This window comes from Vicia villosa, unplaced genomic scaffold (genome assembly GCF_029867415.1).
Source record: "Vicia villosa cultivar HV-30 ecotype Madison, WI unplaced genomic scaffold, Vvil1.0 ctg.002086F_1_1, whole genome shotgun sequence".
Taxonomy (NCBI): Eukaryota; Viridiplantae; Streptophyta; class Magnoliopsida; order Fabales; family Fabaceae; genus Vicia; species Vicia villosa.
In genome coordinates, this window is record NW_026705834.1 from 197,501 (window position 1) to 224,620 (window position 27,120).

Here is a 27,120-nt window from a genome sequence, read left to right on the forward strand (position 1 = left end):
CAATTCTAGCGTTCGTTAGCAGAAGTAGAGATAGGGGGAATTTCTCTTTTTCTGTGAAAATTACAGAAGCCACTATAAAGGGAAGAAGCTAATCCTGCCGCAGGAATCGAGAAAGACGACTCATTCTTACTTGCAATGGAAGTCTAATATAGGAAGCGATCTGTGAGCGTCTGCCGCATCTCCATCTTATGCTCCAATCCGGGATATTCCTCCAGGTCGAGAAGATGCTCCGCGGTCCATCTCTCCAGTTAAAGATGATGATGACAAGGCCATCCCAGTGGACGAATCTGAACACTCAGATGGGGATGCCAAAGCAGTGGTCCGATGATGTGAGAGACCTCAAGAAGGTGAAGGTGCCACCAATGGATATATAGCTGGTAGTCTCTCTTAAATAGAATACAGGCCCTTTCAAAGTACGAATTCGGGGTTTATTTCTCAACGTTGCGTCACCTTGATCCCTCGGCAACCTCGCAAGTCACTTTTCCCGAAAGAGCTATGGCGGGGCAGAGCTTGGAGCACTTAGTCGAAGCATCTTCGCCACGCGGGTACGGGCATATCATAATCTAATTGGATAAACTCTCATGTGTGAAATAGAATTGAAGTTATAGAGAACTTAAGAAGTAGTAGAAAGCGCCCAACCAAGAGGTGATGACGCTGATGTGAGAGATGTTGTGGTAGATAGGTAATTTGGTTTGGATAACCAAGATCCATTATATACGATGAATGAGATTCCAATGAGAGAGTCGAGAGCCAAAGAAGACCTTCGACTTGTCTTGTCAGGATTATGGAACTGGCCTGAAATTTCAGCATAGTCTTTCAAGATCTTAAGAATCTCCTTGGCATTAGAGATAGATGCCGCGCAGAAAAGCAGAATGTCATCAGCATACAATAAGTAGGACGGGAAAGGCAAACCCCGGACCGATACAAATGCAAAGAACCCGCCGAGCTTAAAGGTCAATATATCGGCACTTCCCCTGCAACACAAAATAACAACGGAGAGAAAGGGTCTCCTTGTCGAACTCCTCGCGAACAGGTTAAATAGCCCGCTGGAGAACCATTAATAAGAATCGACATATGTATGAGCTGAATGGAAAATCAAATAACACTGATCCAGTCGAAGAAAACCTGCTTCAGAGCGAGTACTCCGCCTAGCCTATCTTACGGCCGGCCCCCTTGGAATGGAAGGCGCTAGCTTTCTAGAATTCTAAAAGCAAAGCAAATAGACCACTCCCTCTTTTCTAGGGCTGGAAAGATTGACTCTCTTTTTAGGTATGACGGAAAGACATTTGACAACCGTAGCTTCTGTGGTTACGAGTCGGGGTACGGTAGTGATTCGCTATTCTAGGATGACTTCAAAGGCATCTCGTCCTCAAAAGAGGAAGGGAAGCAAACCACCCTCTCAAGAGGGGTTGGGGCAAGGGGTGATCGGTCGTCTAGCGGAGCTACACAGCAAGCCACTATATGCGCTACTCCGAATTCTTCTTCTGAGACTTCCGCCTCTTTTCCCAGCTATCCCTCTTTCCCTAGTGTCGCAGTCTCGCGGATTCTCTTTATTGTGACTTATTGTGTTGGAAAGTCTCTTCTTCTTTCCTGCCTACGGGCCAAATACCCGTGAGGAGCCTTGTCGAAGCAGGAAAAATATCTTTTTCTCTTCCGAAAGGAGGCTAAAACAGCCAAAGCAATATGTTCAGAAACCGTCTTTAGATCCTAACATTGTTATGAGAAATGTTCCAGATGGGCTAATCTCCGCCGAACCTGTGCAAGAAAGGGAAGAAGAAGTCACCACCATAAAGTATGGATCACAATAGTCACTGAACGAAAGAGGTGTTACCTTATTATACGCCATTTCCTAAATAGAGTTTCAAACTGGGGTTAAACAGGATCAAAATAGTGGCACTAATCAATGATATAAAGAGCACTCCCTTCCAATCCCAATTATTTCTTCCCCCCCAACCCTATACCCAGACAGAAGGAATGCATGGGCAGGAAGGAACTACGCGCGGGCAAAAAAAGAATCCAAAACCGGCACTCCTTCTCGGGCGAAATTGGACAGATTGAAGCTTCTTTTCTTTTTGCCGGAGGGCCACGCGAGAAAAGCGGGTTTGAAGCCAATTTAAGCTCGAGACCTAAGATATGGTATGCGCCCGGTGAATGCGACTGAGATTTTCCTGCGCCTGCCTATTATTAAAAAAAAGGAAAGCACTTGAACCGGCCAAAGGAGGACTCATTCAAGACAACTTCATAGGTGTGAAAGACTAGCTTGATGACAATACCTCTTTATCAGTGGGCTTTTAGTCTAAAAAGGCTTCATTCTTCGTTTGCTGTTGTGACTACCCATCATCATACCGAGATGAACTAGTGTTAGGACAAGAGGTGGTAGACCTCGTCGTACATTGATATTTGCACATTGAAAGACGAGGAATAGCGAGTCGATAATGCTTGAAAATAGGCAGATTTTATGATTGCACAAGATAGCGAAAATATGTTATATAGAGGGAAGCGGTGCCATCAAATCGTGAGTAATGGCAGTGAAACCAAAAAGGTAAGGTCTTGCAGAGCCTCAATTGGAATCATAGGGTGGGCGGTCTGCGCGTATCGGGATATGGTATGGATTCTCATTCCTTTCTGGAAGCCTAGGCATAGACTAGGAGGGGTCCGGCTCACTTTGTTACATACGTTCTTTCTTCTTTTCAGAAGGTCTAGAGTAGGGAATCGAAAGATAAGATTTATGAATTGATGAGAGAAGAGGGCGCTAGTTCAGATAGCGAATAAGAGCTAGCTTGCCTATTTCCAACGGTTAGACAAAAGGTTGGAATTCAGATGGTTCCTTTGGGATCTCGTCAATTCATTTCTTTGTTCGCCTAGCAGTCTTTGCTTCCAGTACACCTTTAATTCTCTTTTGTATCGCATCTTTTCCTCGGACGGCAGTACACTCTGAGCGTGCATCCTATCTATGTGCATTCACCCTCTCCTAACAGGATAAAAAAAGATCCAAGCTATCTACCCTATTAACCCAATACTTACTAGTTGAACTCAACCCTGAGCTCTCACTTTAAGCATTGAATGAATCCCTATGGCCTAGTTCAATGATTGAGTACTTGTGCTGTGTAGCCATAGTTTCATAGTCTTTGTTAGTTTATTGTTTGGTTGAGTTATTAGCACCCTTAACCTGCTACATACGACTGGAAGCAAGCGTGCCAGAGCTGGGTCAGCGAGTGAGCGATTAGTAGTACATTAAGGGCGAGAGTAGCGGCTTAGGTTATCGATTACCGACTTATCCTTCCGGGATAGAGAGTATGCATTGTACGATTGCTAAGTGTTAAGCATATAGCCAGGGCCAATTGCATTTCTTTATTTCGACCTTTAGGCAGTTGGTCAAACTGCCGACTAAGTAGCAGGAATTACTTGACCTCAGCCTAACAACCTTATCCTAGTCCGATCACTTATTCTCGCGGGCCTGGAAGGCTGCATTGGAGTATGCACGTATATCGTAGTATACATACAAGGTTCTTCTCTTTCTCCGGGAATACTTTCCGAATAGAGTTTGTCTGTCTCCTCTTTCGATTCGGAGCGGCGGTCTTGGTTTTGGAGAATGCTTTGGGGTGAACCCCCTCCTGTCTCTAATAAAAGCCGCTAGGAAAAGCTCTTTCATCAGGGGTTGGGGCATTTCCTAACAGGTTTGTCCTGGGGAACTTTCGATCTGGCCCTTCCTTTTCATCTGTCTTCTGCCACCAAGTACGCGTACTACCTGTACCCCTTCTGCCAAGGGCTTAATTTCCTTCTTAATCCGCTTAAGCAGAATTCGAAATGGCCTTTTCGCTCTTTTATGAAGGAGAAGCGCGTATATCTTTTATCTATGCTTGGCTGGTGGTATAGGATAGGATGAGCTAACTGAAGCAGTGATGAGCTAGGATAAACGCTTTATCGACCCGGTTTAGAGGCAAGAAAGTAGAAAGATAGGTTTAAGATTGGCTCTCTATAGTTATATTGAGGAAAGCTCAATCTCTCCATGAACCCTTGCTGCAAAAGTCATGTCACTCCCGCTCGGCGAATCAATCGCAAGTCCCAACCCAGAAAAAGAGGCAGAGTGAAAGGAAAGGCGGATTGACTAATTGGTTGAAGAAGTTCCGGAGGGGAGGTTAACAGAAGGCATGTTCCCATCCATAAGCAAGGAATTAAAAGGCCCATAATATCTACTAACGACTGTGGTTGGGGGGAAGATGTAGGAATCGATAAAGTCTTCATCTTCCGGAATTCCGGGCTTAGGTCCCCGCGCAGGGGTGATCCTTCTCAGACCTTTCTCCGGAGACCGTAATAAAGAGTCTTTGCTTACTGACATTATAAACGCGCTTCACTCTAAGGAGTTAAGTAATGAATCCTATTTTCCCGAGCTTGCCTGGCTGGAAAAGCCCAACGACTAGTAAGTGTAGTTAATTATGTCTAAAACTTTCTTTCAATCTTTCTTTATTGGATGGATATTATTGAAAGGCTCAGTGTGCTTATGAACATAGGGGTTGGTTCCAGAGAACCAGATAGGAATAAAAGACCCAGAGGATTCTTTTGAAGCAGCATGACTAGACTCAACTCACGGATTTGTATTGAAAACTTTTTTTCATTGGTAGTTGGAGTACCAAACCGGTCTAATCTCTTTCTACGGCAAGCGCCATCGCCTTTTTCACTCTGGATTAGCCCTCAGTAGCATTCCCAACTACATGCTTTTATTCTTCATTTTTGTTTATTTGACTAGGAATTACTCCCTTTTTGACCCTATCCGATTCTTTACTTATAGTCTCTACCTTTGTATCAGATGTTCCTGCACCCTTTGCTTTAGCATATCCATCTGGATGGCAGTGAAGAAGCATAATAGCCTTCTCCATAAGTCTAACTATAACCATTGGTTCAATGTAATTAGGATCACCTTCTATCTTTGGACTTATTATCTACATCACCTGAGACTTGGGGTTCTTCTTCAACTGTCTCAGAAACCTAACATTGCTCTGTCGAGGATGAGGAGCCATCACTCTGACTGCCAGAACAGAACAAGGACCTTCTCTGATGACGCAACCTTCAAGAAGGGAATTCGGAATCATAAGACGACTTTGCAACAAAGAGAAAAAGAGTGCTTTCTCAGAAAAGAAAGAGAGATTGGCATTCCTCCGATCAGCATGAGAGCTCGATCCAGCTGAAAGCGATCCCTCAGAAAGTCCTTATAAACGGACTGCTCCTCTATGTGCTCCGAGACCCTCTCCTTGCTCGAGGGAAGATGTGCGGTTCTCTGCTTCAGCCGCGGGCTGAACACCGGAATTCCAAGCAAAGACGTTAGAGGATACTGCATCTCGTAACGGTAGAAAGAGGAAAGGCTAAGCGAAAAAGGTTAAGATTGCTTAATGAGTTATGGCCACTAGTCATTCGGATTTATCCTGACTCATGTCAGTATTATCACAGGGCATTTAGCTAGCCTATATCTCCGCTTTCGCTTCCGTACTCAACCGTCTCTCTCCTTAGTCCGATCTAGCCTCTATTGATTGAGAGGGTTGAAGACTCCTTTGATTTTTTTAATGCAATTAAGAATTCCACGGAACTTTATCGATTCCAACGCAACTTATCCTTTTGGAGCTGACGTAACAAACTACGCGAGCCTCCCGACGAAGCCAACATAAATCCTATCCGAATAAAAAAAATAAAAGGCAGTTTAATTATGGTGGTATACCAGCCGCCTGTTCTGGAACTTCCAGTTCCAATCGAAGCATATCTATCCGTAAATGGATTTGTATGTATAGCCACTTCAGTCGTGCTCGTTGTTTCTCTAAAGTATCTTTTTTCTGGGAACATGGTCAACCATAAATTCTTATTTTCGCTATTCTTCATCCACCGATGCAGAAAATTATCCAGTTTTCCATTCTCATATGAGGCCGGAAAGTTTATTGGCAACAGGTCGGCACGAAGTGATTCATCATGCTCAAACATGAGGCGATCGTTCGTTAGGGACGGTTTATAGATCATAAAATTCCCACAAATGGAATGAGAAGTGGGTCCATGTAAATGATCGAGACCTCGGAAACAACAACGCTCCTTCCCCATATGGAGTTCGGAACCCAAAGGCAATCGTTGAGTGAACTGTATCTTCTTTGTGTTAGTTGACCTAAGCCGCACCATTACTGCTGGGGTGGGGCTCGGCCTCCGAACCGTACGTGGGGCGAGTTTCTGCCTCATACAGCTCGGGCCGAAGACCGGGGGAAGTTTAGGAGAGATGGGGAGACCCAGCAGCTGCCGGTCGGGGCGGGGATAAGCTTGTGAAGAAGCAAATCCCCCCCAAAATCCATTTAGATACTATAGCGCTAGCGCTTCGCGTTCTTTCTATTTCATCCCTTTTTTTTCGGGATAGGCGGCGGATACTAATCTAATAAGTGAAGTAGTCGTCGTCTGACCAATTGGCTCGGACACCAGACCACTCGTGCCCGCCCACTCTGTCTCGCCCTAAATGGAATGGCTCTCTTAGTTACGCTGCGCCCCGGTCTGAGTCCCCACGTCCGCTCTTCTCCGCCCGCAACCCAAGAAGTTGGCTTTGCCAACACAACATTAGGGCCGTCCCCTTCATTCTATGCCGACCCCGGCCCGGGGCTGGCTTTTTGGGAAGCCCGTTCCCACCGCGCTCACGGCCCGGCTGGCCTTCCAGCGGTAGTGGGAATTTTCCCGTTCCCTGGTCAAAGACTTGGTTGGATGCGGGATCTACTCCGCGAGGAGCGGTACGGACGTAGATGATATCATCACGACCTCTCTTTTCGTACCGCTAGGGATGCTTAACGCCACTTCGCCAACTGGCATTACCTGCGCTTTCGTCTCTCTCAGTGTGGTCAGCACTGGGTGTTTCCGAGCTGCGAGGCTTACACCCATTCGCATTAGTTCATCCAAAGTTCCTTACCCTTATGCACGAATTATTGAATAAGCCATCTTCCTATCAAGGTTAAGGAGTCAACTGAGCATCTCAGCGGCGGGATTGAATACCCGGATCGAGTCAGAGTTCACGCCGCCCGCCCCGAACAAATAGGAGGCGTGGGCCACAGGTCGCACATAAGCCGCCGGGTCGCACGACAGAAGAACACCCAACATACAGATGCACACTCCAAAATGTGAAATATTCATCTTCATTGGAGCTTTTTGGTGGTAGTCGTGACCAACAGCCATCAGCTGTCGGCTCGTTGGTAAGGCGAGAGCTTCAAGCCCGATTTCAGGTTCAGGTGGCACACCCCCCACACAAGCACCACCCGACGAAGGGGGGACGGGGAAAGCTACAGGCCCAAAACCTTCGACCCTTCTTTCTAAATGGGGGTGCCCGGAGCACCCCATCCTGTCATTTCGTTGTTGCTCATTCCCGTTAGGGTTAGGCCGAAGTCTTTGGTGTATCCTTCTCCGCGCCCGCTCACGCTTTGCTGACCTATCGCGTGGTAAAGAGAAGAGAGTACGAAAGAATAGTAAACAGAGCACACCGCAGAAAGATTCTAAATATGAGAAGTCCCCCTTGGATTCGATAAGAAGGAAATGAAGAACGGGAACGAAACGAAATGAGGCGTTTCCAGCTCTAGTTTCGGATGAGCTTCTCCCAATTATGTCTGGTAATAGAATAGGGCGGCTTGCTCTGACCAAGACTCCACTTTTTGCTCCGTCCATGGAGCGTATGAATTTCCTGGAATGTAGATAGACCAAAAGAGGGAATGAAGGGATAAGAATAGGAATTATAGTCCCATTGGAAAAAGGGGCACCTGTGGGAACATCTCTACTGACGAACCATTTCAATAGTAAGGGTGCTGCCGTGCCACGAGGCACGACCATAGAAGTAATGAAAAAGAAAAAGTTATGTAGTTGGACCATCTGCTCTATCCGTTCGAGTTTCGCTTCTCTAGATAAGATGAGACGCTAAAAATGAAAGTGTTCGCAACGCATACCGAAAGGATACCAATGAAGCCGACCATTAATGACTAGTTCGAACACCAGGAGCGGTCTGATCCCTGATTTGATCAAACAGACTGCTCTTAGAAAGATGAAATAAAAGCAAACTCTCCAAATTGTTGACCAACCTTTCCTTCAATGATAGAGGCAAGAAGACTTTCCGGCCAGGCCTTACTATAACCAACCTCACAGATCCCACTCCATCTTTTACACCGATGTATCGTACTCTCTCGACCAGGTCATCATAAGAAAATACTGCGAAATCTTTCCGAAGTGAGAGAAGGAGGGAAGGCGCGCTACAACTAACATAACAGCCAGCTGAAAAACGCTAGCTAGCTAGGCTAGCGCGCAATGGCTTTCTCTGATAGGGGCTCGCTTCTTCAAGCTCCGCCCAACCTATACAAGGTGCTGCTCGCTTTCTCTCAGCCACCAGTGGCTTATGTAGTGGCATTCCTACGTGCTCCTCTTTGCCCCCTACTTAAGAATCCAAAGGTGACCTTTGGCTGTTGTCTTGACGCTTTGGTTACGAAAGTAGCCGGGGTCTAGGTTTATTGATGGATTTTGTCAGCGAAAGTCCCTCAAACTCAATCAATATCAACAACATGTCGTGACCGGTTAGGCTTGGTGGATTTTGTCAGAAAAGAAAGTAGGTTTCGGGGGTGGGTTCATTGATTAGTACACCTCCGGTGCTGATAAGGTCGGGACCGTGGTCGTCCGTCTCAGGTTTGCCGGCCGATAAGATCTCTGAGATTGACCAGCCAGCTGGGTTGGTTTGGCTATTCCTTTCTATTGAAAAGAAGGAGTCAGCTGTCTGCGCGAGTCACCTTCTTCTAGGCTCCGCTGGACGACACGGCATTCTCGTTTAAATATAGGCCGGCCGCACTTGTGATGGTTCCCCAAGATCCAATATATATGACCACTTAGGTCTACGTTGCCACGATATTGTTCTATGGAAGCGGGCGGGCTGTTAGAAGTTCGGCCCGGTTTTTTTTGGTGTCGTAGGGGAGGGATTTACCTTTTTAACGCATATTCACTCGTACCGGCATGGCCCCACTGATTTGTTTTCGATCGGAGCATCAAGCAGCGCAACCCGGTTCTACTTGACTAAGCCCCGTGCTCGTCCAAGGAGGGAGTTTGCTTTACCCAACTCCCTTTTTGATAACAAGGCAGAAACCCCCGACATTCATTAGTTTCGAATGAAGAATGAAGAGTGCCCCAGCAAGCACCTACTCCTATAAAAATTAAAAGCGTTACTTTACTAAACAAGCAATAAAAGCTCTTTACTAATAACATAGAAAGGGCTTTTCTCGCTTGTAGCTTTCTTCGCATGCTTGAGCGCATTAATAGAATACATATAAAATAAAAAATGAACTTGAGTTTTCAATAAGGCTCGCGTAGGGGCGCTCACGTTTTTTGGCTTACCTAAAATCTTAGATTTTTAAGTTGGTAAAGACCCACCCCTTGTTTCAGTCAGAATGAGTCCCCGGGACCCCGGGACATTGGCTTCCGCCAACAGTGGACTATTAAGGATCGCATCCCGCGCATATTCTACATTATAGCCTGCAACTGATTCAGCTTCCGCTTCTGGGAGATCAAACGGAGCTCGATTAGTTTCTGCTAGACGAGAAATGAAGAACATAACCAATACAGGGAACAAGGGAATACCGGACCATATCTGCTTTTGCGCCATGACAATCTCACTCGAATTACGGGGACCTACACATATTAGTACAGTATACCGGGGTCCCCGGCCAGAACCACACGTGCAAGTTTCCCTGCATGTGGCTCGTCCGCGCTTTCCGAGGCGCTGCCTGTGACTCAGCATGGGATAAGAGGGCGTCACGTCACACTTTCGTGTTTAGAGCATTGTCCGAGTGAATAGGCAGCGCCTACCAAGCAAAGCTTTCTTGAAGAGGCTGGTTCCTTTTCGGTTCGGCGCCCGCATTTTTTTTAGATGTAGGGGCAAGGCAAGCCCCAGGAAAGTATGGCTCCCAGCTAAATATCGGCCGGCATCCAGCTCTCGAGGGGGTGGGGTCCTGGAGCGAACTACTCATTGCAGTCTTGCCCCAACCCAAGGCCGTTAAGGTTGGTGAGGAGCATTGTTTTGAGGGAGGGAAAGCGTGGTTGACAAGCCACTTCGAGGAAGCGACTGGAGTGCTTTCATCAAATGATGCATATGGGCTGAGCCATTCCCATCCCAAGTGGTGGCCCGATTCGGCCTGGCCTGGTCGGGAAGAGATTCACATAGAGACTTTTGCTATCCGGGAATCTCTTTCTATGTTAGCTAGCGGGGGCAGGCTTTCCTATGATAGTCCCGCTGCGGCCTCTGACCGTCCGTTACGTCTCATCTTGATTTGGCTATACTTGTATGTAGCCAGCCATGTTAGCTTCACATGAGAGAGCCCTTTTTTTCAGGCTAAAAACTCATCAGTCAGCTCGGCCCCTTTCCTATTCAGCTTTGCCGCCTATTAAGAGAATAGGTCCCGTTCAAGCGGCCCGCCTTTATTCATCTATACCAGCTGCCCCACGCACGACCCAATAGGAACGATTTAAGCGCCCCTATCTAGATAAGAAGCAGAACGCGCCATCACCTACAGCCCTTTCCTCTGCCGGGGACTTCCACGAAATGAAAACGGGCGGCATCGTCGTATGCTCGACATTGGTTGCCCTGGTTTATATCCCGGAGTACTCCTATGGCCGATCTGTCACCCAACCTACTCAAAAATATAAAGGCTTGACCCCGTCCCGTTTGGAGAATGACCCTTATGGCATGGCTTAGTCAGTTATTCTCGCAGTTCAGATAAGATTCGGACCGCCACTTCTCTGAAAGCATGGTTATTGCCTTCCTCTTTCCTCCCTCCTTGGAGCTCGTCCATTCGTTAGGTGATCCCTTGCTCTCACGTTCGAGTGTTTGCTCGTCGTTTAGGCCGGTTAGTGAGATTTCTGCTCATTGCAGTCACCTCCGGGGTTCTTCGCACCTGGATAGTACCAGGACCCTTGTGCCCCGGCCCTTGATCAGATAAATCCGCCCGCCCTTAAACCAAAAACTAAAAATGAGCCTTGCGACGAGACGCGGACATCCCCCATGCTGCGGTTCCCTCCGGTCCGTTCCCGGGTTGGGTTAGGGGAACATCCGAGCGATTGCCTTCGCGGATCCAAACGCGCTCACAAGGCGCACAATAAGAATAAGACCAATAGAGACTTCATAAGAGACCATTTGAGCTGCAGATCGTAATGCTCCTAGAAAGGCATATTTCGAATATAGAGGAGTGAAAGTTCCCAACAACGAGTTGATCATACCCTTCTTTGAACCGTACGAGCACGTCCTCTGTAACCCCCCCACCGCGCTTACGGCTCTATACCCCAACCCAACTTGCTCTGGCCCCCGGTCCTCCCTTTCTATTCCTCGGTAAGCGGACCGTGGGAGCATGAGGGGGGGCGATATCCGCTTTTGACTGATAGAAAGCATCTCTCTTTTGTCCCTCCTGACCGAACCCGAAAAGAATAACTTTATGCCACTTTGTACACTTTAGTGTAGGCACCTTCTTTAAACGTGCCAAGCTGTGGAAGAGAGGTGCCAGGGGAATCAATGCTCTCAGCTGAAACAGGGCTTGAAGCCTTCGAAAAACCTTTATGCTCTTTTCTTCCTATCGAGTGGCGTCAACCGGACTGAAAAATAGAATAGCTGATCGAGCTCTTTGGTACGCGGCTAACCTTTTAAATGGAGCTGTTCTTGCTACTCCCATAAACTAAATAAATTGGGTGGGTAGGATAAGGACTCTTATCATACAGCTCTTTTTATTGCTCTTCTGGTGTCCTTTTATTATCTCTTGGCCCGTTGCGCCTGTTTGACCAATGAGAGTCCAGACTGGAGCTCATCTGATTCATTCATTCTTCCATTCGTCAGTATCGTCAAAGCAGCTGAACTCAATCCCGATGGCTACCAGTGTCGATTGGCATTCCGCTTCTATAAACTATATATATACTACAGATGTGACCATGATTCTATCTTGGTGAGAGTGGCGTGACTTGAAGCTGCACGGAGACCATTTCCTTTTCTTGCTCTCGTGCTGGATGTAATCTCGGCATATCGGTCGGTTTAAGATGAATCCGGGGGAGGGAGAAATCCTCCATTGGCCGTTGACCTTTGATTCTCTTCTCTGAACAGCTCTTAGGCTAAGATTGAGTTGAATCCGCTTCTCTTCCGTATTCCTCAGCTCGACTTTATGTTGCCGAAGCTGTCTTTAGGCCCTTTCTTTCCGGCTTCCTTGAGTCAGCTCGGTAGCTAGTCTAGTAAAATAGCCTCTTCCCTTAACCTGAATAGGGCTTGCTCCCTCTTCTCGTCCACTCGGGAATGAAGCCTTACCTTTCGCTACTAACCTGTTAAATGGAGTTGAGCTGGCTACAAAAAAAATGGCTTCAGTGATGGTTGCTTCATCAAATCAAATATAGGTGGCAGGGTCAGACTTTGAGAAAGAGTCCACTGCTGTCCAGTCATAGTCAGTAGGAGCAGCTCCGGCTCAGCTCGATCAAATTTCAAAATTTAACTCAGGCCTTGTAGTACCTCGCTATCCTCTGTTGGTAAGTAGCCATTCTGAACTGAGCTTGCTTTCTTAACTCTTAAATTAGGTCGAAGTTGGTCCTCAACTCTTCTTCGTTGGAACCCACATTTTGAAAAGTTCTGTTAGGTTCTTAGTAGCAGTCGGCGACCTTTTATTCCTTCTTTTACTTCACATAGCTTTTCGTCTCCTTGATAGCTGGAAGTTCTCCAAAAGTATGAAAAGCTGGAGGACTTTGTACCAGCCATTCCAGTGTGGTTGAATTTTGTTCAACAGCCCAAGGAATGTTCGCCCTTGTTATGTTATTTCCACTGCTTGAAGTGATTGTTACGACCACGAAGAAACGACGAATCCCAACTACGGATATATAAGAGCCAAAACTGCTAAGGGCATTCCATCCAGCGTAAGCATCTGGATAATCTGGAATGCGACGTGGCATACCCGAAAGCCCTAAGAAATGCATGGGAAAGAGGGTCAGATTAACCCCGAAAAAAGTGATCCAAAAATGGATTTGACCTAAAGTTTCAGGGTATGTCCGACCAAAGATTTTACCCACCCAATAGTGAAATCCTGCAAATAAAGCAAAAACGGCTCCCATAGAAAGTACATAATGGAAATGTGCAACCACATAATAAGTATCATGTAGAGCAATGTCTAGCCCTGAATTTGCCGGGACTATTCCAGTGAGTCCTCCTATGGTGAACAAAAAGATGAACCCTACAGCAAATAACATGGGTGTTTTGTATTGTATCGAACCCCCCCACATGGTAGCGATCCAACTAAAGATTTTAATTCCAGTGGGGACAGCTATGATCATGGTAGCAGCGGTGAAGTAGGCACGGGTATCAACGTCTAAGCCCACAGTAAACATATGATGAGCCCAAACAAGAAATCCAAGAACACCTATACTGATCATGGCATAAACCATGCCTAGATACCCGAAGACCGGTTTTCCCGAAAAAGTCGAAACGATATGACTTATGATACCGGATCCAGGCAGAATTGGAATATACACCTCTGGATGACCGAAGAACCGAAAGAGATGCTGGTATAATATGGGGTCTCCCCCTCCTGCGGGATCAGAAAAGGTTGTATTAAAGTTTCGATCGGTTAATAACATTGTAATTGCCCCTGCCAGTACCGGAAGTGATAATAAAAGTGGGAATGCTGTTACTGGAACGGACCACACAAATAGGGGTGATCTATGCATAGTCATTCCAGGTCCACGCATGTTGGAGATAGTTGTTATAAAATTGATAGAACCTAAAATGGATGAAACACCAGATAGATGAAGACTAGAAATTGCTGAATCAACTGCTCCTCCAGAATGGCTGGTAATACCACTTAAGGGCGGATAGACCGTCCACCCAGTGCCGCTACCCACCTCTACTAAGGCTGAGCTTAATAGGAGCAAGAGACTTGGCGGCAACAACCAGAATGAAATATTATTTAATCGTGGAAATGCCATGTCAGGTGCACCTATAAGAATCGGAACAGACCAATTACCAGATCCACCTATCATCGCCGGCATAACCATAAAAAAGATCATTAAAAAAGCGTGAGCCGTTATTAAAACATTATAAAGTTGATGATTCCCACCAAGAATTTGATCGCCGGGTCGTGCTAATTCCATACGAATCAATACTGAGAAGCATGTGCCCATCACTCCAGCAATGGCACCGAAGATGAAATATAGAGTCCCTATATCCTTGTGGTTAGTGGAGAACAGCCATCGGACCGGATTTGTCATAAAATGGAGATTCTTTCGTTTCCTTCCTGATCAGAGAGGGGCCCCTTCTTAGGGAGCGGGGCTTCCTTCTTTAAAAAGGGGGAGTGAGAGGGGAAGGGAGAATGAAAAGAGGGGTGGGGAAGGTCCGGAAAGCCCTAACTTTATTGATGGGAAATTTTGATCCCCTTTTCTTTCCTCTCCCCCCCGGTTCTGGTTCAGGAAAGGGTCAACGCAAGGATCTTACTTCGAAGCAATCTCTGGAGTTTTCCCTTATCCGAACGGGTCTTGCAAAAAAATAGGATTTCATATTGAGCTCCAAATAAACGCTATTGGGATAGGATGGTTCCTACTAGCTCTCCCCCCTAAGAACCGCACGTGCGAGTTCCCCCGCATACGGCTCAAGTGGCGAAGGTTTGAAGACGCTCGACCCAAACAAGCAACGGCGAGCCCCTATCAGAGAAAGCCTTGGTAAAGCGCGCTAGCGCGCTTGACTTGGAGGTTCGCGCATCCTCTTGCTGGGAGAGAGGAACGAATCCTTCGCGCTTGGTAAGCGCTTCGCTGTAGCCAAGCTTACTGCTAGCCTATCGCCTAGAGCCAAGCTTCGACCGCGACTGCTCGTCACTTCTGGGCGCCTTTTTCCGTCACCCGAGATCCAAGTCAGCACCGGCAAAGATCTCTTGATTCCTCGCGGCCGGGCCGGCTTGGAAGCAAGCTACCTGTCGCCTATCTCAACCCCTTTCTGATTATTAGTAAGATAGGTTGCCCCTTTCCCCTTTCTCTAAGAAGAAGGTAAGCATCCCTCACTGCCGATCGCCTTCAGCAGGGTGAGCCTTCGCTTTTTGGATCGTCTTCTGCCCAATGTCAATGTGGTACCCTCCCGTTTTTGGTTCCCATTGGGTTTACCTTGTTTACAGGTCGACCCCATGGCAGCAAGAAAAAAAAGGCGATCTTGTGCTATACTCCGGTGATCTCTTTCCTACCGAGGCACGCAAACCCCCATCGTGTCCCAGATCACATTCCGTAAATCGAAAGGGGAAGCCTACTCATCCATCAGCTCCTCTCGTAGATCGGTGCGGTTTTACGAAGCGTCTAAGCACAGTTCACTCGCGTTGATCAATCAAGAGCTTTGCCGCCACTCCTTAAGGTTACCTGTTGTATCAGACACTTCTTTAATTCTTTCCCACGCTGCATACCCCCTGTATTCTTAAGGTAAGGTAAAGGGCCAGGCATGGTGGGGTAGGAGCATTCTGCCGGCAATCTTTTTGGCTTGACCAAGAAGTCTTATGTCCTCCGAGTCGCACGGCGTTTTAACCGAAAAAACTTCTTTCGCAATTCATGCTTTTCTGTTTTTATGACCAGATATTTTTTCTTGATTTCCATTTCAAATTGTTCTCTGGACTTTTTATCAATATGAGGTGATCGTAACACAGTATATAAGACTCGTGATTCAGGCAATCCAATCTTCCGTGTGTAAGGCGGAAGCCCCCCAAAATGGTTTTCTAAAAATGGGTGATCAAAAGATCGAATCACTATGCGTATCTTGGTGGTCATTACTTTTAAATATCTTTTTGGCTGACTCCTCTTCCTGTTCTATTGATCAAAAGAAAGGCACACTTATCTCCGAAATCGGACATTTGCCGAGTTATTATCCGTTCTCCGCCTTATTATAGGAGATATTTACCAGATTAGACTCTGCGCTCTCCAAGACTCTGCCACTCCGACTCTTCCACTTGACAGGTACGGATATCTTGGACTCATAGACCGAGCTGCTTTCTTTATGCAAGGTAATATAGGAATCATTCTATTTGACCCACTACGGTCGTGACAGGTTTAGCATTGTCGTCAACTAGGAAGACATCAGTCAGCTTCCCGCCAATGAAAGCTGGTGACTTCTGTTCCAACTGAACTGGGAACAGTCAGGTGCCACCCATTGGACTGGACGCATGAGCCAATGTTCTACACACAGAAGGACTGCACATACACAAACAATTAATAATCCTAGCAGCATCTCTAACTCTTGGCCTCTTCTCAGAGTCTGGGTGCACACAAAGAAGCCCCACCATGAGCATCCTCTCCATCTCTAGTGCATCAACCTTGGATCAGCAGCATCAATTCCCCGAGAAACAGCATCCACAGAAGCGAAAGATATGATTGTATTGACTCAGAAGATCAAAATTTTATCAGAGAAACCAACCAAAAGAGAGAGAAAGCTTCTTCAAGAATGGGTGATCAGAATCAAGAACCCATTTATGCGCAAAACCCGTGGAAGTTACAAAAAGCATGGATCGAAGAATATAGTTAATTTGCTTTTTTTAATAAATTGTGCCTAAATTTCGCCAGCCTAAAGAGGCTGTGCCGGGCTGTGCACTTTCAGCCCATCACATCAAGGTGACAGGATTCGAACCTATGGCCCTCTGTACCCAAAACAGATGCGCTGACCAGACTGCGCTACACCTCGTCTCACCCCCTCAGCATATAGATCCACCCGATCGATGAACACTCGAACCGAACTCGCCCATCCTTTTTTTTGGGCATAGGGACGCGAGAACCTAATCAACCGCTTTTTTTAGAAAATATGCCTCCACTCCAGCAAGACAAGATAGGGCGACGCCAAAAAGCCGTATAGTGCAGGAGCGCTCACATTTGATTTTGGCTTCCTCTTTAATTCACTTTAATTTAAGAAAACCCGGCTCGGCTACCTGTCCTTTGGACCCAAAGCCCGCTTAGAAGTGGATTCGAACCACTGACACAAGGATTTTCAGTCCTTTGCTCTAACCAGCTGAGCTACCTGAACCACTTTCCTAAAGTATGTTTTCTTCATCGAATAGCGCCCTACCTTACTTACCACTTGACTAGTCAGGGAAAAGCCCTTTACTAATAACAAGAAAGAAAGGGTTTTTTTCGTTCGTCAAGCTTTCGAGCAGCTCTTTCAACTGCCGCCTAATCTCCTCTCCCAACATGCTCAAGAACCGAGAGCCGCCCAGGGACTGCCGCCGGAGGGAGCTTGCTTATAAAAAGAAGATAGGCCGGTCAAAACAACGCGCAACGGGCTCTCCGCTCACTAAGTAGTGCTATTCTGTCCTCCGGGGGACTCCACCAACACCAAGAGGTTCTTTCTCTCACGTAATTTCGCCCGCCCGTTCCACTTCCGTGCCGGAGGGAATGGGATTCGAACCCATGATACAATCTTCTTGTATGTCGATTTAGCAAACCAATGCCTTAAGCCACTCAGCCATACCTCCAAGTTGTTGATCGGAATTTGATGTGCGGTTGGTTGCCCGAAGGGCTATCTGATCCGATCAACTGCGTAAGCCGTAGCGCGCTAGCGCGCGTACTCTTCCTCTATCTATGAGCGAGACTCCATAAAAATCTGCCACTCGACTGGTTGGAGAGGGGTGAAGTTAGAGTCAGGAGTTTAGGCTTTCGCGCAGCTCAATCCCTTGCTTGTTGTTTTCGAGCCGGAGCTCGCCGGGTAGTGAAGTGGTCCGTGAAGGTTAAATCACACTTGTGTTAAGCAAGCCGAGTAGTCAGACTTAACATTGATTGAAGCAGCTGTTGGAGAGAAGACACCGGTCAGACCTGCAAGCACCGGGTAGTACGCAGCGGCAGTTTTCAATCATACAATGTGTACTCGTAGTCTGACTTTTAGCGGTAGTCAGCTGTCCTCGTTCTCCTCTTTTCATTGCCCTATTGAGTAAGGGTCGGTGTTTGCAAAAATGTCGAGCCGACGGGGTCAGGTACCAGTAGTGACAATGGCAAAGGGGGGGAGCTGGACACTGCTGAACCGGAAGAGATTGCTCAGGATGAGTGTCTGGGTAACAAAGCCGAGAAGGGTGTAGTAAAGGTGCGAGTTTAACGAGCGAGGAGAGTGATTTGGCCCATAGAAGCGAGGATCTGGAAGAGAGGGTTGATACTGGGTCAACTATGGCAGTGACTGAGGGGGACTTGTTCTGTGATAAACAAATGACTCCAAACAAGAACCTCAGGGCAGCCAATCCTAAGAAAAGAGGTGAACCTGAAGCAGTAAGAGTAAGCGTTCAGGTGCTGGTGCTATGACCTTTTTTCCACCTTTTTCGAATCGAATGATTCAGCGCTCTCAGAAAGCGGATCAAAGGCTTCCTATTCAACGGATTCGGATTATTCGACTTTAGATGCTTCGGATGCTTCCTCGGCCGCGCAGTACGTACTTCTGTTTGGAGAGTCTGTTCCTTACTTAGCTAGGACTTTGAGTGACTAGAGTAGCCCCTCTGTATCCGAAGGCGCGCGCCTTTTTGTTTATGCACCTGAAACGGCTTCCGATTTTACTTACTTATAGTAAAGTGGATCGACCCCGTTCAGTAGAATTACGAAGAAAGAAGGCTGGGCTTCTTGAACCAGAGCTAATTCGATCTTCCCCTTTCGACAATGTGTTTGAATAGCAAGCAAAAGTACCACGACCGAACAATTCTATTCGGTTAACAAACAACTTCTAGAATGAACTACATCCATCAACCGGCATACCTTTCTTATCGTAACTACGATCTGTCTTCGGTGTTGATATGATCTTTCTATCAAGAGAAGATCGGGAATTGCCGCTAGGCTTTTATTTTAGCTCTCACTCATCCCGGGCGATTCTTATTATTCTTGGCCACTAAGGTGGCTTTTGACCAAGAGAACGAGCTAGACAGAAAAGGTACCACCGAAAGAAGGTCGACCTCACCCCCTTTGGTAAACCGAAGCAGAGAAAGAGGAAGAAGCAAAGCTAGGCCATTCGATTAGGGATGTTCTCACCTGTGCGTACTATCTTCAAGAAGGAATATACAAAAGAACCTTCTTCTTTTTCGCATCTCCCAAGTTCGAATGCTTTTATGCTGTTAAAAGAAATCGAATACCATTCGTGACCCAATTCAAAAACGGAGTTACTGAAGACCTCCTCCCCCTTTCCCGCCTATCCCTCCCGCAAGAGAGGACTCGTTCTGGCTTTAAAGAGCCTCTTTTTTAGCAGTCTCGCCCATAAGATAAGAGAAGATTGACCATCTCTTCTTCCAAGCTTCTTTCTGCTTCTTCTCGGCGTAACGAAAGAACTAGATGAGGAGAGGCCTCCGGTTTCAAATCTCTACCCTACGCCTTACGAGGGCGCCCTAGCCAGATTAACTCCCAAGGGTAAATCAAGCCTTTGAAACTAGTTCAAATAGTCGTCACAGTCTTCGTTCCTGCTTTCAACGATACTTTCTTAGCTGCATCAGCTTGTAAAACTCTCTCTCCTTCACCAGGAAAGGGAGAGCGGACAAAGTACCAGACGATTTGGGTTGGGTAAGAAGAGCGTACGATAAGAGTAAGCAGACGATGTCGATAGAAGACGATTCGTGGGATCTTCCTCAAAGTCAAAGAAAGATAAAAATGAGCTAAAGTATGCCCAGCCCATGAAATTAGATGTCGAATGAGTACGATTTCGAGCATAAAGAGAGAATAAAAAGGAACTGCAAGAATATAGGTTTAGCAAGATAGCTGCCAGAAAGACTGAGCTTAGGTGCATAGCGCTTAAATAAGTGGTTGAAGAGTCGCTTTCCATCCCGACAATGACTACTGACTTTCCATTTTTGGGATTTCACTTAAAAGACTGGACTTCAAGCAGCAATGAGAGCAAAGGCAAGGAATTGATGCGCCAATAATCGAAGAATGGGGCAAGGCAAATTTCCAGACAATGGCAAGTGCTTGAGAAGGAGCTGTGAAAGAAGGGGCTGCTAGAGAATAGGGAGCTCTTGAAGAAGAAGGGATTGCGGGGTGAACGGCATTCTGTTGTACTACTAACACTAGCTGTACTAGAGTAGTTTAGTAGCGCCTTTTGAATCAAATAGGCGAGCCCTTTCCGAATCCGAAAGGCGAACAGCCCGCTTTGCAAGCAAATAGATAGCCCCCGCCCGTTTGAGTCGTTGCGAGCCGGAAAGCGTACCGGCAGTTTGAGTCACGAAAGGGCCGCTTGCTTAATCTTAATTTTATTATATATATACAAACAAAGAAAAAAAGTATTTTTTTATCCAATTGTTCATTCCTGGGAAGAGGAAGAAGCAGATAGAGCAAAGGCCTCCTCTTTCCGTCCACTCTTCCCGAAGTGAGCGAATTGCATGTAGAGATCCGTAGGGGCTTATAGTTTAATTGGTTGAAACGTACCGCTCATAACGGTAATATTGTAGGTTCGAGCCCTACTAAGCCTAGCACCCCCTTCTCTTCACCCGATACAAGAAGGCAGTCGAAGTCCCCTCCACTCTTAATTTTTTGGGAAGACATCGCGTTCCTAGTCGATTTCCCTCATGGCACTGCCCCCTTAATGCTACGAAGTGAAGCAGGCATAGAGACCAACCATAGGGTATCTATCCTGTGATCCAACCCCGGCTCGGTATCGGTAGTCTCAGTCTTTCCCTGCCCGCCCTGGTATGAGTTGAGAGTCTAAGAGGGAGTCTTATTCTACTCTAGGCTCACTCCACCCCCTGTGTTGTCTTATTTCAGGAGGGACTAGATTGTTAAGAAATCCCTGACTATGTCTTTGGGCTAAAGCCTATAGTTCTCTCCTCACTAACGGAAGTCTCTTAGTAAGTAGCATCAGCTCTTCCGGGGGGAAAGCCTAAGTAAGGAGTATTCGCGGGCTATCCACAAGCATTAGTTCTCCCCCTGACCTGCCTCCCAACCTCAAGATCATCAGCGGACGACGCCTTCTTCCGAAAGTCCTCCCTCTTTGCTTTGCCCCAGCGAAAGAGACTGAAAAAGATCCGTATCCGATTCCTCGGGTCTTGCTGCGTCAGCTACCGTAGATAGGAGGCTTTAGCCTATAAAGAAAGCAGCTTAGTAGTAGGAAGGAAGCAAAGAAAAGTATGCCCTACATGTCAACAGGGTGGAAGTTCAAAGCATCGAAGATGAGTACATGGAAGCACCAATGAAGAAAGTCCAGAGTGCAGATATAACCTTATCGACAGAAGACATCTTGCTGGACAGGAAGAAGCATACATAAGCGGCCCCTTTATCTCACCGGTGACATCGGCGAAAGAAAGAAGGCTACCGCGGGACCCTGGGGCCTCCATCAACGTGATGCCACTGCGGGCCCTAGCCGATCTAGGAATTACTTCCTACGAGCCGGCTAAGTCAGACCAAGGTGACTATTCCGGGGTACAATGCCGACTCGCAAAGAGCCATCGGCAAGATTCGTCTCTTGTGTGTGCGGATCTGAAGACTGAGGTCACTTCTTACGTGATTGACGGTGACACCTCCTAAACTTCCTGCTTGGATCCACAGCGTGGTACCTTCCACCCTTCATCAATGCTTCAAATACGTTGATGAGAAGGGATAAACTGGGTATTTGCCGACAATAAGCCCTTTTTTAAAGGAGTCTAGGCATACTGTCTGTACGGATGCGCGTCTTTACAACGACGGCCCAGACAGTGATGGATGACGAAAGCCCGCCAGCGAAAGCCGAAGCACAGGTTCGTAGACCTCTCCGAATCCCTCGAAAGCTAAGGGATTTACGGTCAACGCTATCTCAAAGAGCATGACCCCGTTGACGAAATCTCTAAACAGGGGCTGGGGGAATTACTTCAACTCTCGGTAAAGATGCCACTTCCTGCATTACAGCAACCTTCTCAGGCAGAGGACCCTAATGGAGTGGAGCGACATTCGTCCTCTCAATGGAAGGTTTTTTTCCTCATCTTTCACAGGGTAGCCCGGAAGTCTTATTCTACGCTGGAAAGAATCGTCACCGATGGTGAGATAAGAAAGATAAAGTACAGTCCGATTGCAAAGAAGCGAAGGACATGGGCTATGACCTTGAGGAGCCTGTCGGGCTGAAGTGAAGAACGGTCGAGGCAGAAAAGTACCCCTCGAGCCGCATCTAAGTGAAGAAGAAAGGGAAGCTTGGCTAGCCGGCCAGTACGTCGATCTCAGAAAACATAGGCTTGGGCTACCTGCCAACTCCGCTCCCTGCGCCGAAAACTTTGTCTTACGCCGAAAGTTATGGAGATCTTTCTTTCAGATCTCTTCCAATTGTCTATAAACGTAAAACAAAGAGCAAAGAGACGAGAGTAAGTTAAAGAATTGGATGTAGAGCCTGTGCCCCCTAAAGAGGACGAGGTCAAGTAAATGGATCTCGGGACTGTTGACAATCCTCGCCCTGTATTCCTAAGTGCAAGCTTCTCAAATGAAAGAGATTTGACAGTACATGGATCTACTCAGAGAATTCTTTGATGTTTTCGCTTGGAGCTACGCCGAACTGGACTAGACCGAAAGATAAATGAGTTAGCTCAGGCTCAGGGCGTGAAAGAAAATAGAAAATCAAGGCGATTCCTGATCTGAAGAGTTTGCTATAGTGGAATCTGTTGAATTTGGGAAGGCTCACAGGTTTGGTGGTATATCCTTACATATATAAGTAGTTTTTATCCCGGCTCCGGTAAAATGGATTTAGGAAAGCTTCCACGTGACATCCTCAAGTTAGTCTTCTGCTTGAACTGTCTTATCGAAAGCTAAAGGTAGTTAACGTAGGGGTAGGGGAAAAATCCGACTAAGCTTTGCCTTGAACTTGGCACCTTACCTTCTAATCCTTTGCTTGGGAATTATATTCCAAAATATGGACTCACAGATTGGACAGTGGCACTGGAATGATAGCAAGCATCCCTTCTTCTCTTTCTTGGTATGAAAGAAGTAGCTAGGACCCATCCCCCTCACAGTGTCCTTTCGCGGATTCTCTAAGAGCGGCATCCACATGATCAGAAAGTAGTGACAAAGGGTCAGGTAAAAGTGCTAACATGCAAAGAACGGAAATGCCGACAACAGCCTTTGGGGATAGGAGCTTCGCCCGGCGAAACCCCATGCTTTGAGAGTTCCTTTCTGCCAGCACTTTCTTTCTCTACCCGGGAGTAACTTCAGTACCTAGGACTACTCTCCCAGGATGCCAAACATACATGGAAAGTCTCAACTTTGACTCACAAGCGCCACCCTCACCGGGTAAATCCGGAGAAGGGCAACTGCTTCTGTAGGTAACGACTCAAATTATTATTAAAATTTATAGAGTCGTAAACCAACGAGTCTTTAAGTAAGTGGGCGTTAAGCGTAACGAGCTTACAGGAGGTATAAAATCTTTGCCGTTAGTCTTTTATAAAGAATCAAGCTAGGCTAGTAAGAGAAGGAATACTGGTAAGAAGTCGATAAGTCAACTAACTTATAGTGCTTTCCACACCCCGCCCCGTAGAGGGAAATTGACCTGTGAATGCGGTGCGGGCCACAGCTCTCCCTTTCACTCGAAACAAGAGTTCCGTGCCAAGCATAAAGATTTAATCAATAGGACCGTATTAGAATCCTAGAAATGCCATAACTCTCTTTCTGAATGTCTCGACTTTCTTTCTCAAAAAACCGGACCGGGCAGGGGTGCGGAAATAGCAAGAATTAAATGAATAGGCTCTTGTCAAGAGGTTGTTTGGCGAATCCACACTAGCTAACTTTACACAGAAGGACCACCACCATTGATACATTGATAGTGGATTAAGTGGCAAACCTATACTATGCCCAAGTGCGGACTTACTTAAGTAAGGGTATCCTATTGCTAAACATCCGGCTACCCATAGTTTGAAGGGAAGAAGCCCATGTCTGGAGCTATGCCACTGTAGAATCATTAATATTCGCGGAGACTATTTATATTATCGGACACAACAACCAGAAGCCATATCTTTCGAAGGAAATTAAACTGATTATGATATAATGAAGTAAAGAAATATATAATTAGAAAAAGCTAGAGCTGGGTATAAAGGCTTACGACCTGGAGATTCTTAGCTTGTTAGACACAATCTATCTTACTAGCTATTCAGTGGATTCCTAGCCCTTGACTCATGGTAGAGAACACCAAAGGGTACTGCTCGCTTTGTTTCTCTTTATGTGGGGACGAGAACAAACTGACTATAAATCTGCAGAATCCACTACCCGCTCCTGCTTATTGGTCACCAGAAGGGTAATTAGGATCTGCTGCTGAACCAGATATCCCGCCCCTTACGACCAGTAATCGATATCCCTCACTGCGAGCCAACAAAGAATGAAAGAAGGAAAGGTAGGCAGGCTCAACAAAAGCTGCAAACTAAGGCTCAGAAAACTCGTGCAATCTAAAGAAGAAAGAGTAAAAAATAATCTAATGGATCGAATCTATTCGTGGAATTAGAGGAGGGGCTATCTAATTCAAAAAAGTAATTCGTACCGGTACCGCACTCTTTCAATCAAATACCGCTGGCAGATCCTGGTAATTATAACTGGCACATCTTATCTTCCTTAAACTTAACTCCTGAGACCTACCTTAAACAGCCATCAAACGGCCGTTAAAAGGCGTTTAAACGGGCTTGAAACCAACTTAATGGGCTTCCCTGCTCGTGCTATCATTGTCATTGGGGCCATATTCTCCTATACTATCTTCATGACGAGCACTTACATTACTAGCTCCCTCAACGTAAAAGGGAAAGAAACAAGGACTTACTCAACTCTATTGACTCTACTTACTTCCCTTACTGGACAGGATTATCAACTAAACTAACGACTGACTCGCTTGAGAGCTTAACTACTGCTTACTACAATTTTCACACTTAGAAAACTCACCTACTAACTAGCCCTTATACTCGTTCCATTTATTCCACTCGCTTACTTTTCTATGAAAATTGTCTGTATTGACAAGAGGTTTTATCCTCGATCCTTCAGTTAGCTTGCCAAAGCAATCACTGGCAACTATTTCATAGCCTCCTCTGGCAACAGGTTCCTCTTCTTTATGTAACTATACTTTATCTCTCTGCACTGGCTTGGCTTTCTAATAATCTCTTTCCTTGCCTACGGGATGTGTACATGAATTACTATTATCTAAGTAGTATGCTTTCTAGTTCAAGTAGCAATTCCTGTCTCTGCTTCGACGGATGAAAGAGTTATCTTGAGTTGACCCTGACTAAAGTTCTGAACTTTGCTTCATTGCGTAAGGGGTTGAAAGGTAATATTAAGTATAATAATGGAAGGGTCTTTTCTTGAGCTTTTTTTTTACACTGAACTCTTTGCGGTAGCCGGTGTCGGCTAGCAAGTTGCGGTCACACTGCAAGGCTTGCTTGCTTACCCATTTTGATCTGACCCTAAATAAAGTCTTTCTGTTCCTGATTGAACTCCTTCATGCCATTGATTGATGACTTCGTATCTTGTGTAAGAAATATTCCATCAAGTTTATAGAGACTGAAAGCTGCCTAAACTGGATCAATAGAATAGAACACAGGTAAGGACGAATGCGAGAGAATGAGACTCGTAGGTAGTATTTGTTACTTGCACCGGTCGTTACACCGACGCCAAATTAAGGCCGACATGGAGCCATGCGCATGATTCCAAGAGTCACTAGAGGCGTAATAATAACCAGTAACGAATGGATGAAGCAAGCACTTTTAGATGGTATCGATCAGAGCCAATCAACCCTTTTCCCTGATTATCGTCACTTAAATCCCACTAGCCGAAATGGAATCCGTAAAGTAAGAGATAAGCCAGAGATCCAGATCATTAGAATACGTCACCGGTCCGAGACGAGATGGGCCTTCTCGCGAAAAAGAGTAGGTTATTCCTATCACTAGGAGTAGTAGCGCTAGCGGCGCAGAAGGATAAAGTAGCTAAGCGCTAAAAAGCTATCTAGATAGTTTCCAGCTGAGGGATATTGGCTTAGATTGGTCTTAGCTTCGACTCGTAGTCTTCGACCACTCTTCTTCTTATCCCCGTAGCTTGCTTCCATTCAGGTAGCTATTGCTGAGAAATGGCCGAAAAAAGTAAAGTATTATTCCACTTGCTTTCTCGCTTGACTTGAAAACTTTAAAAACGGCAGCTATCGGAAAGAAAACAAACAAGGAGTTTACTACGCAGGCTTTTTTTTTTAGAGAGAGAGAGTCTGGGGGGTTTGCTTGCTGGCTCTCAGGGCTTATAGTCGGTTCTGTTCTAATTTTAGGTATTCCCTTTCATTAGCTACGCTCACTTCGCGTCGGGTTCACTTCAGTTAAATCTTGTTAAAGCAAACCAACGGTTGGTTGAACCTTAGGACGGTAGCGAAAGGAACCTTATAGCTAACCGGGTAAATTCAAACTCACTACATACTCCATGGAATTGAGAACCCGGCGTAATTGGTTTTCTCCAGCGGCTCTTTTTCCTATATTATTTCAGATGGCCCTGCTACGTCTGCCCACTACAGAACAGGCCTGACTCCCGTGAGCAGGTCCGCAGGCTCTTAGTATGGCTTTTTACTTTTCTGATCCGGCATGATAACAACTCGAACTCAACTTCTATTCTTTCAAGAGCAAGAGAAAGGCACCGAGATCCCGCCGTCGTTTGCCCTATGCCAATAGGATCGACTTGGGTAGTAAGATTCAATTGTGATATTCAAAAATACGAAAGTCAGGGGCCAGGATCAAAAGGTTGTTATAAAGGACTGTAAATCCTTGCTCCTAGGATCCAAGCCAAGAAGGGGTTTTTGGTTAAAAAATTACTAATTACATAACTGACTACCCTACTAGTGTAGTGTCTACTGACTGAGTCGTGAATTAGATTGGATGGGCCGATGGAGAATAAAATTAGGAGTTGTGGAAAGGACTTAAGAGACTATGTATCAAGACTCGCGATAGGATTTGAGTGCTCAGTCATTCAATATTTTATGGGTTATTTTTTCTTATAGAAAAAAAGGTAGCTTGCTTACTTAGTGCTTGTGCTAAGGGATGACTTGGTTGCTTTTTTTTTATGCCCATACTATTGTATCGATAGATCCCGGGATCAATACAAAAAAAACCTATGAATTAGAGTAGAGCAGTTGACGATTATTAAAAATTTATTGGAAGAAGAATAGGTGTAGCGAATAAAAGAAAATCGGAGCTATAAAGAAAA

The 27,120-nt window shown here is 46.0% G+C and overlaps 3 protein-coding genes and 2 non-coding genes across 5 annotated transcripts in view; 1 reads left to right on the forward strand and 4 right to left on the reverse strand.

Annotated features, from left to right (window-relative positions):
- LOC131637799 (cytochrome c biogenesis CcmF C-terminal-like mitochondrial protein) overlaps nucleotides 1–6,213 on the reverse strand; it is a 13,186-nt gene extending 6,973 nt beyond the window's left edge. The window contains exon 1 of the mRNA XM_058908379.1: nucleotides 1–6,213. This exon is cut by the window's left edge and continues 6,973 nt beyond it. Within this exon, the coding sequence (XP_058764362.1) occupies nucleotides 5,584–6,213 (630 nt within the window). The 3' untranslated portion in view covers nucleotides 1–5,583.
- LOC131637794 (ATP synthase subunit alpha, mitochondrial) overlaps nucleotides 1–7,753 on the forward strand; it is a 12,122-nt gene extending 4,369 nt beyond the window's left edge. Inside the window, exon 1 of the mRNA XM_058908373.1 lies at nucleotides 1–7,753. This exon is cut by the window's left edge and continues 4,369 nt beyond it. The gene's annotated coding sequence lies outside the window, so the exon portion shown is untranslated.
- Nucleotides 7,754–12,667: 4,914 nt separating this feature from the next.
- Nucleotides 12,668–15,512, reverse strand: LOC131637793 (cytochrome c oxidase subunit 1). The gene has a single exon (XM_058908372.1). The coding sequence runs from the start codon at nucleotides 14,254–14,256 to the stop codon at nucleotides 12,673–12,675; it is 1,584 nt and encodes a 527-aa protein (XP_058764355.1). The 5' UTR covers nucleotides 14,257–15,512; the 3' UTR covers nucleotides 12,668–12,672.
- A 1,106-nt stretch (nucleotides 15,513–16,618) lies between these two features.
- Nucleotides 16,619–16,693, reverse strand: TRNAP-UGG (transfer RNA proline (anticodon UGG)). The gene has a single exon. It is a non-coding gene; the product is annotated as a tRNA-Pro (tRNA).
- Nucleotides 16,694–16,955: 262 nt separating this feature from the next.
- On the reverse strand, nucleotides 16,956–17,029 carry TRNAF-GAA (transfer RNA phenylalanine (anticodon GAA)). Its single transcript has one exon. It is a non-coding gene; the product is annotated as a tRNA-Phe (tRNA).
- Between the last annotated feature and the right edge of the window lie 10,091 nt (nucleotides 17,030–27,120).

Coding starts and splice junctions, on each gene's coding strand:
- LOC131637793 (XM_058908372.1), bottom strand. CDS start 14,256: ATGACAAATCCGGTCCGATGGCTGTTCTCCACTAACCACAAGGATATA.